Genomic DNA, 9,823 nt, shown 5'->3' with positions numbered 1-9,823 from the left:
ATTAGTATGGCAGGCTTACAAAAATAGGCAAATCCTGTGTCAGTCATGATATGTGTGTGGTAGGTGTATATTTGTATGGGCGTATGCGCCTGTGCACGAAGGCGTATGCTCCTGTGCACATGAGCGCATGTGTAGGCAGGGGTCCACATTTGGCGTATTCTTCAATGGCTGGCTAGCTCATATTTGGAGGCCAGGTCTCTTACAAACCTGGAGCTCAAGGGGATCTGCCTGTCTCTGGCTCTTCATCTCTGGGGCGACAGATGTGTGCTGCCATGCTCAGCGTTTTGTGTAGCTGCTAGGGGTGGGGGAGAATCCAAAGTCAGATCCCCCTGCTTTGATATTAGGCCCTCCCCCATTGACTCATCCCCCCAACCTCCTGCACCAGTCATTGTTATTAGAGTGAAAATGTGTACTGTGAGGTTACTGAACAATGACTATGGGAGGACAGGATAGACAGGAGGCAAACAGCTGTAGGTCCTGTTGCGGAGTTGAGAGCTACACCCTCTCTTGACAGCTCCGGGATGACCCGGAAGGTTGGTGTCAGCAGCCCTAGCTCATGGGTAGGGCTGTCAGGAGCGACAGTAGGATTGGGCAGAAGCAGTCACTCAGACATGCTTTCAAGGACTGTCCGTTCTCAGGCCCCTGGCTGTTCTGTACAACAAGCCACCTCTCCTTAGGCGGAGCCTCAAAAGCAGAACTGAAATGAGGTACAAAAGAAAGCGAGTATGTGTGACCCTGAAATCTATCTTCCCAGTTTTCCTCAGAGTTCCAGGTTCCCAGGAAGACCTAGAAAGCTCTTCCGCCCACCCCAGGAGCTCCTCTGTGAGTCAGTTCTCTGAGCTTTAGCCTTACTGGTCTCTCCTTTCCCTAAAAGACCATTATTCTTTCTTCCCCCATAGGCCCTTTGCACGTTAGTCTCCCACGTTCCCTTGTTCACTACTGCTTATCCTTCAAGTCTAGGCTTAAGACAGCTTTCTCAGGGAAACCCTTCTGTCAGAGCAGGTCGGGCACCTGCCACTCAGCTCTGAGCACCCAGTTTCTGGTTAGCACCTTCAGTGACTTCTCCTTGGAGCAATTTGAGTCACCGAGCCACACCCACAAGGCCTAAGCCCTTGAGGTTTCTGATTGCCACAGACGGGTTTAAGTGCATGCCAGAGACCACATGGGAGGTGAGTCCAGGCCATTTCCCTCGGTGGCTCTGAAGTTCCTTATCAGTGAGAGGCACCTGTGACTTTCTATGAATCTGCGGCTTTGGTTAGACATCTTTAGTTGCATGTTATCCTGGACTGGGGAAGGCTCTTCCTTCTAGAAGCTCCTGGCTGTTGAAGCTGCGTTTTGGATGGGATGACAAGACTGTTCCAGGCCAGGGTGGTCTTGTCTGCAGTAGGTGAGCTGGCCCCTCTTTGGTTCTGATATCTGATCATTACACTATGTAGCCTTCAACCCTTTCCGCTGTCACTCCTCCAGCCCCTGCAGGCTCCCAGGTCACTGTGTCTGTCATTGTTTCTTGGATACAAGGGAGAGGGGGCACACGGTAAAAGAGCTGATCCCCTTGATCCCTTCTAAGAGGCAGCGTGGACCAGAGGCCCCGTCCCACCCTTTTCCCTACTTTTAACCTTTTCTTGGATTCTAGTGAAAACTTGGGGTTTGCCTGTGTGCAGGCCTTGAAGAACTAGGAAGTTTTGCACTTGTGGCCTGGCGCCTGGCACTGGGTGAGTCTGAGACCAGCCTCCTTCAAATTATGGTTGCTAGGAGGTTGAATTCTAAGCTTGGCCTGGCTTCCTTTCTCTGCCAGCAGCTCTTCCCACTTCCTCTCTTTCCCTACTTCAGCATGCCCAGGTCCTACTGAACGACCCAAAGATAGTGCAGGCAACGGTGTGTGTGTGTGTGTGTGTGTGTGTGTGTGGCAGGGGAGGCCTCTCTGTAGCTCCAGGCCCTCAACACTCAAAGGGAGATCTGCTGCTGTTAGAAAGCACCCAGGGGCTGCAAAGGGTTCTTCTAGGTCACTCTAACCAATGCTGATGGCACTTGGGCACCACCTTTCCATCAGCTACCAGGTGCACTCAGCATGCTCAACCCCCGGCAAAATAGGTGCCCATTTCACCTTTACTGAGTGAATGAATGAATGCATCACGAAGAACTCTTAATTTTGCTCCAGCGCTCTCCACCAGAACAGAAACTGGGGTTCCGCACAGCAGTGAATGTGTGTGTGGTGTTAGGTCTAGGCCTGGTAGGCTGCAAGCGCCTGGGCCACAAGCGAATTATGCAAAGACAGCGCCTCTGCGCCGTGCAGGGTGCACGGTGTTCCATATACAGTGCGGGGTACGTGATAAAGAGTGCTGGGTGCGGTGCGGAGTAGAGGGGTGCAGGGTGAGGGCAGAGTAGGGTGCGAGGTGCACGGTGTCCAGCGAAAAGTAGAGGATGCGGATCGCACAGTGCAGAGTGCAGGACGTCCGCAGGCTCTGGGCAGGGGTCGGGGTCCCTCGAGGGACGCAGCGGGCCGAGTCCAAAGCACGCGCGCCTGGGCGGGCTACAACGGGCCGCCGTCCCGCCTCTCGCCGGCGCTCCCGGCCTTTTCCCATCCGGCCCGCGACGCTCCGCCCGCCCCGTCCCACATGACACCGCCTCCGCCGCAAACTTTTTCCTCCCCATCCTGTCGCGGCGGGGAGGGAATGGAAGATGGCGGCCTAGGCGCAGAGTTTCCTGCCCGAGCAGCGGCGGCAGCGGCGGCAGCGGCGGCGGCTCCCGGGGGCTGCGGCCCGCGCCACCATGACGCGCTGGGTCCCCACCAAGCGAGAGGAGAAGTACGGCGTGGGTGAGCAGCGCGCCGCCCCGCGCCCGCCCCGCGCGCAACTTCCCCGCCACGGCGCCCAGCCTGTTGCCGCGCGGTGCGGAACCCGGCCCGCCCGGGGCTGGAGCCCGTGCAGGGAATCCCGGGACCCCCTGGGTTGGGAGGTCACGGCGCTCCTCACTCCCGCTCATTCGCTCTTTCCTTGTCCCGTGTGGTCCGGAGATCGCGGGGCCTCCGGGTTCATTGCGTGCGTTTTGGCTTCTTCGGGAAACTTCTGTTTGGCATCCGGGACTCCGGGTGGACACTTCATTGTGCTGTGCTCGGATCTGAGAAGCCCCTCTTGTCCGCGTGGGGAGTGGCCACTACACCCGGCCTGGGTTGGTGCCGCTTTTCCCGCCTCGGAGAGTGGGGGCACCAGGGTGCTCTAGTGTTCCCAGGGCCTTGGAAACCGGCCTCGAGGGCGGGGACCTGGTTTTGCCTCTTTGTCGCTTCCCGAGGGGATGGAGGGAGTCGAGTTGCAAGCTTGTGTTTGACTCAGTTCACACTCCAGGGAGCCTGGCTTTCCTCAGTGGCCGGTCAGACCTGGGCCCTGCAGACCCTGTCTTCCCCGGTTCGTCCCCATCAATTATCAGGGTTCTCTAGGCCGCAGGGCTCGTTGGGATTCCAGATCTTATTTTGTTTTCAGACTCTTTTCCCCAAGGAGCCGTTAGACACCCAGCCTCACCTGAGCAGGTTCCCTGAATTGCAGACAAGCATTTCAGGAGCTTGTTGCCTTCCACCCTAAGGGCTGCCCTAGGGCACCTTCTCAGCCGCTGTCTGTTCCAGGCATGCCTTTAGCACCCTCTTGCAGGCCTAGATCATGTCCCAGCCCGCTGACTGGAAGCTTCCTGGAGACTCGGATCTACAAGGCTGTGTCCTTCCTGTGAACTCCAGTTACTTATTTCTGTTGTGTGTCAGGGATTGTGACCACGGAGGCAGGGCTGGGAACGCCTAGGGCCATTCCCTCCCGTCTAGGCCCACTGGCTGGTTTGGAGGGCTTCCCTGCTTTAGGAACACTGGGGCTGAGCTCCGTCTGCACTTGGCAGACCTTCCTGAGGCCTATGGCAGAGCTGGGCTTTCTGAGGGTGAATGGGGTGTGCAAGGAGCTAACAAGCGTGCTGTGTACCTCCTAATGGGCTCTTTATGGGGCATAGGCTGTTAGAGCTCCATCCATCTGCATCTAATTTAGGATGGGGATTCCACTTAGTACTTTGGGGTGTGGCGGCAATGAATTCCCTCCTGGGATTGCCCAGGACTGTTCCAGGAACAGCTAGAAGAGGAAAAGGAGTGCGGAGAAACTGGCATGAGATGTTCTGGAAGCAGTGAGGAAGGAGGGATGCTGGCTCCTGCAGGGGAGTCACTACATAGTGGAGAAAGTTGCTGCTTGCACTTCGTCCTTGCTGCGGAAGTATAGCTAGTAATGGGATCGATCACTCTGGGTTTGAACCCTGGCAGCAATGGACTTACATTCAACCCTGTTCTGGTACAGCTGCCACCATGGCCTGAGATTATTGGGTAAGGGAGTCTACTACTTTGATTTTGTCTATTTTGTGAGACGGAGTTCCACTATGGGACTTCTGTGTAGACCAAGTTGGCTCCATAAGCATAGACATCTACTTGTATCTGCCTCCTGAGTGCATGTGCCATCACACATGGTGAGTCTGCCCCCCCCCCCCCCTTTTTAAAAGAAAAACTGGAAGACTGTTTCATTGGCATTTGAGAGAAAGAAGCAGGCAGGCTGGAGCTCTCAGCAGCTGTGGGGGTGGAGGGTGGTAGACAGGAAAGGTAACCAGGGAAGGGTGCTGGGAGGGGACTTGAACTCTTGTACCAACCACATAAACCCAGTTTGTAGTGCAGGGTGCTGCATACCTGTAAAGCCACAACTTGGGAGATGGAGGCAGGAGGATCAGAAGTTGAAGGTCACCCTCTCTATCATAGTGTTTGAGGGCAGCCTGAGGTACGTGGTATCTTACCTCAAGAAAGAAAAAAAAGTCACTTTTTCTGAGGGAAAAGCCAGGAAAACTTGCAAATTTAGCAATGAAGTCTGTGGGTTCTTTTGTTGAGTGTAGAGGCTTCAGGAGAGAGAGAGAGAGCGAGAGCGAGAGCGAGAGAGAGAGAGAGAGAGAGAGAGAGAGAGAGAGATCCATGGGGATGAGGGGTGGGCTGGTACATTACACTGTAGTATCCGATTCCCATAGTGACCTGGATGTTGTCAGGGAGCCTTCTGTAGTTCTGTAGTGTGACTTTACCTGGAGAAAATGGGGAGGGGCATTCCTATAGAATGGAGGGTCTCCCTCCAGTGGAGGAAGTAAACAGCCCAGGAGGCTGTGATCTTCCCTGTTAGGTCACACACCTTCCAGAAGTCACTCTTGGATATGACTTCTGACATCGTGGCTTTTGCTAATACCTTGATCTTAAAACACTTCTGGAAAGTTCTCAAAGGAGAAGAGTCTAGGTGGTTCTCAGTCCTCCTAATGCTGCGACCCTTTAATACAGTTCCTGATCTTGTGCTGACCCTAACTATAAAATTATTTTCATTGCTCTTCACGATTGTAATTTTGCTACGGTTATGATTCGTAATTAAGTATCTGAGATGTAGGATATCTGATCTTCGACCCCTGTGAAAGGGCCATTTGACCCCCAAAGGGATTGAGACCCACAGGTTGAGAACTGCTGGTCTAGGGGCAGTTTTTGCCAGCAAATTCTAGTAAAAGTGTGGAAGACTGACTGGTGTAGGAGAGGGTGGAGCTGTGTCTGTCTTCACCGGGATGACGTAAAACAACTGAGCTGGGGTGTAACAAGGTATCAGAAGGCACCTTGAGGATCAGAGTCTCGAGAATGTGTCAGAGTGGAGGGAAGTCAAGGCTGGACCCACAGAAGCCACCGGGCTCTCTGCAGTTCTGACAGTTGGCACTCGGAGGATCTTAGTGATTCCCCAGGCGGATGCTCACTGGGAAGGATGGAGTGCTTGTATGCATGGTGATTGGCTGTTTTTCCCCTAAGGGAAAATTACTAAAGAGCCCCCATACCAGCCTCAGCATTCTCTTTGGAAGCCTTAACAACAGGCCTGTGTTTCTCTCCTGAGGTTCTGGTGGGTGGACCCTGCTTCTACTCAAGCCACTTGGCCTATGAATGAATCACGAGGGAGAAGGAAAGAAAATAATCAAAGGACATCTTTTTTGGAAACATGAATCACAGCTCATTGTTCAGAAGAGCCTGGGGACTCTTAGAGCATTGTTTGTAAATGAGACACTCCAGCTATTTATTTATTTATTTATTTATTTATTTATTTATTTATTTATTTCGGAAATGAAGAGATGAGAGTAAATGGCTGATGTGTGGCTCCTGCCAGAGGACAGGAAATGGGGGTTCCCATGATTCATTTCGTGGGGCTGCTGCTTGTGAAGGCTGCCAGCTGGCTTTCTCTCTCTCTTTTAGGCTTGGTTTGGTGGGTCATGTTTAAGGATCTGGCTTATTCATGCAGGCAGAAGCCTTGGTTTAGCTGTCATACCAAGGGCCAGGTGATCTTTCCCATCACCTCAGACCGGGCAGGATCCTGTGTTCTGGAATGAATACGTTTTGATGGCTCCTGTTTCTCAGGATCTCGCATGGGCTAGAGGCACACCCGGGGACAGTGTGTTCACAGTTGTGGAAGGCGGAGCAAGGGCCATAGAGGTGTGCACAGCCTGATCTCTCCACCTTGTGAATTGTGATATGCTAATACAGAGGAGAGACTTTATGGGGTGACTAAGCTCACGAAGTTTGGGATGGAGTCTCATGGTCTTGGCAGAGGGAGTGGGAAGAGAGACACGTAGAATGGGAAGTCAAGTTCCAAACCAGGAAATGACTTGATGGGCAGCCACTGGCCCCAAGACATAGGGGCTCACTTGCAGGGACAAGACTCAGGTCCCAGACAGCTGAGGACTGTCAGGCAGTGCGACCTCATAAAACTGGATGTTTCTGCAAACACCCCAAATAAGCTTGGTCGTAGATTTCTCCTGGAGTTTGCTGGTCGGAGCTTTGCTGGCCAGTGCTTCTGTTTTGAGATCCAGGGTCTCAGGGCCTCTGGCTGCAGAAGTGTGAAGCCGTGCTCTTGGGTGAGTTTAAGGAGATCTAACTGGGGTGGTTTGTAATGGCAACAAGTAGAAAACCAGAGCAGGTGGTGTGGACAGCACCTTGGGTCAGGAAGATAGTGAGCCCAGCATGCCTCACTCGCCGCTTTCAGGTAGAGATCCCCAGCTGGGCCAGGTCATAGACAAGGTGGACACCTTAAATTGTTCTTGGCTCTCCCTCATAATGTGACCCTCAACCTCGATATCCCACATGTGCAGAGTGGAGCTGACCCTGGTTATTTCCGAGTCTTGCAAGGAGCCATTGAGAGAATGTGCTCAGAGCGTGGGAGTTGCATGTGCCAACTGTTCAATGCAAGCAGCTATTGTTTTATTTTTAAGAAAACGTTATTCTGTTTATTTATATGTGAGTGTTTGTGTATGTATTTGTATGTGTGTTTGCGTGCACAGGGCATGGCGATGATGTGGATATCACAGGACAGCTTGCAGGACTGGGATTTCTCTTCCCACTGTGTGGGTTCCAGCAATCAAACTCAGGTCATCACACTTAGTGCCTTTATCCCAACAACTACCTGCTGGCCTCTGCTTTTATTCATTATTTAATAAGGCTACAGCTTTTAGAAGTGGAATCAAGGAAAAGCGGGTGTAGTAGTGTGTGCCTTTAGTCCTAGCATTTGGGAGGCTGTAGTGAGTCTTTCTTTGTCCTGCCAGCTCCCAAATAATGACACGGAGGCTTTTTATTAATTATGAAACCTCGGCCTATAACTTAGTTCCTAACTGGCTCTTTATACCTTAAAGGAGCCCATTAACATTAATCCATATTCTGCTGCGTGACTCGTGGCTGTTACCTCTCCTCCTGCACATCTTGCTTGCTCTGCTTCCTTGCCTTTCTTCCCAGAGTCCTTTCTGTCCCTGGAAGTCCCACCTAATCTCTTCCTGCCTAGCTACTGGCCATTTAGCTCTTTGTTAAACCAATCACAGTGATACATCTTCACACAGTGTACAAATATCCCATAGTAGGAGACAGAAGCAAGCAGATCTCTGTGAGTTTGAGGCCAGCCTGGTCTACATAGTGAGTTTCTGGACTGCCAGAGCTACATAGTGAGATCATGTCTTGAAAAAAAGCCAAAAAGCAGAGATAGATAGATAAATAGATAGATAGATAGAGAGAGAGAGAAGAGAGAGAAACAAGGGACTTCCTATTTAGACACAATGCACATGGTTCTTGGAAAAATAAGTTCCTTCAGAAGGTGATTTTTAAGTTTGTTCGTTTTAATTGGGGTTGTGTGTGTTTTCTCTGTAGCTTTGGAGCCTGTTCTAGAACTGCCTCCTGAGTGCTGGGATTAAAGGTGTGTGTCACCACCATCCGGCAGTTTGTTTTAATTTTAAGACATAATTTTATCAGATTCCTTATGCTGGCCTTACTATGTCACCTAGGCAAGTGAGTCCTTAAAATCCTGTTTGTTCAGTGTGAAGCATGGAGTGTGTTCATGTAGACGTGTGGTCTTTGCTTCAAATGCTTGAATATCCAAAGACCCCTGGGAGGGCAGGCAAGGTGGGGGGCATGGAGATCGCTTTCACTGTTTAGAGAAGCAAGCAGGCTGCTGCTTTGGGATAAAATATTAGATTTGATCCTAACTAAGTAGGAACGTACATGGTTTCCTTCACTAGAGTTGCAGAAAAACAGAATCAAAGCACGGATAGTGTTTCTCCAAACTGGATTTTACCTTGAAACACAAATGTTTTAAATTTTAGACCTCCATTCTGGAATATTACCTGTCTGACCAGGATTGTGTTAGGGCATGGGAACCTGTCACAGTCTGCTTCTGGGTAACTGCTCGCCTCTGTGGCTGCAGACAGTGAAGGCAGGGAATGTAGTCTGTGGATATGTGGGAACCCACCAGGTCTTTTCAGTAGGACTTGAGCTCTACCTTCCTCCCTCCTTCCCTCCCACCGTTTCTCTCCTTTCTCTTCCTCTTTTCTTCTTTACTGAAATTTGTATTTTGGGGCAATATGGCCCATGCAGTCATAAAAAATATCACGTAACACAAAGGGATCTTTTACTCACTTTTTCAGTTTGCTCCAAGCTTGCTTCTTATCAGACTTCTTGTACAATCTGAGCCAAGCTACAGTGCTTTCAGTGTCCCCAGACCCCCTTACACTGTGCTTTAACAACCAGATCTACTGCCACAGCACACTCCCTAAGTCCTGGCAACTGTTAGTCTCTTCCGTGTCTAGACTTCTGCATTTTAAATGGATTTCTATAAATGGGCAGCCTCCATCGGCCTTTCCTGCTCAGTAGCTTTTCCTTCCCTGTCCCACCAGGTTGTTGTGTGTGTCCATTTTGCTCCTATTCATGGCTGAGTAGTGTTCTTTATGACTCTGCCACAGAGGGTTCAACTATTCATCTGTCAAAGGACACCTGAGTTTTGGCTGTTACAGATAAAGCTGTACACTCATGTGGAGACTTCTTTGTGAATATGTCTTCATTTTCCTTCCTTCCTTCCTTCCTTCCTTCCTTCCTTCCTTCCTTCTTTCTTTCTTTCTACTGTGTGTGTGTGTATGTGTGTGTGTGTGTAGGTGTAGGCCAGAGGTCATTGTTGGGTGTCTTTCTCCATCACACTCTCCACTTTGTGTTTTGAGGCAGAGTCTCTTACTAGACCCGGAACTCATCTTTTTGGCTAGGCAGGCTGACAGCTGAACTACAGGATCCTTGTTTTCACATCCTCATAGCTGTGTTTATAGATGCATGCCACTGTGCCTGGCCTTTTCATGGGTATTAGGACCCAAATTCAGTCCTCATGCTTGTGGCTCAAGCACCTTACTCAGAAAGCCACCTCTACTGTCCTTTTAAAAGAAACTGTCAGATTTTACCCTACTGGCTGCACGGGCTACCTTTGCCGGCCGAGTGCTGCTTCCTTCC

At 50.9% G+C, this 9,823-nt stretch overlaps 1 protein-coding gene across 2 annotated transcripts in view; it reads left to right on the top strand.

The window, feature by feature from the left end:
* The first annotated feature begins 2,699 nt into the window (after positions 1–2,699).
* Positions 2,700–9,823, top strand: part of Dock1 (dedicator of cytokinesis 1) — a 502,998-nt gene continuing 495,874 nt past the window's right edge. For both annotated transcript variants that reach the window (XM_085693243.2, XM_085693242.2), the window contains exon 1: positions 2,700–2,815. In XM_085693243.2, coding sequence (XP_085549369.1) covers positions 2,770–2,815 — 46 coding nt within the window. In that variant the 5' untranslated portion in view covers positions 2,700–2,769. The remainder of the gene's footprint in view (positions 2,816–9,823) is intronic.

The sequence above is a fragment of the Myodes glareolus genome, chromosome 7, assembly GCF_982192425.1.
Source record: "Myodes glareolus chromosome 7, mMyoGla1.1, whole genome shotgun sequence".
NCBI lineage: Eukaryota > Metazoa > Chordata > Mammalia > Rodentia > Cricetidae > Myodes > Myodes glareolus.
This window is presented reverse-complemented; position numbering and strand designations above follow the sequence as displayed.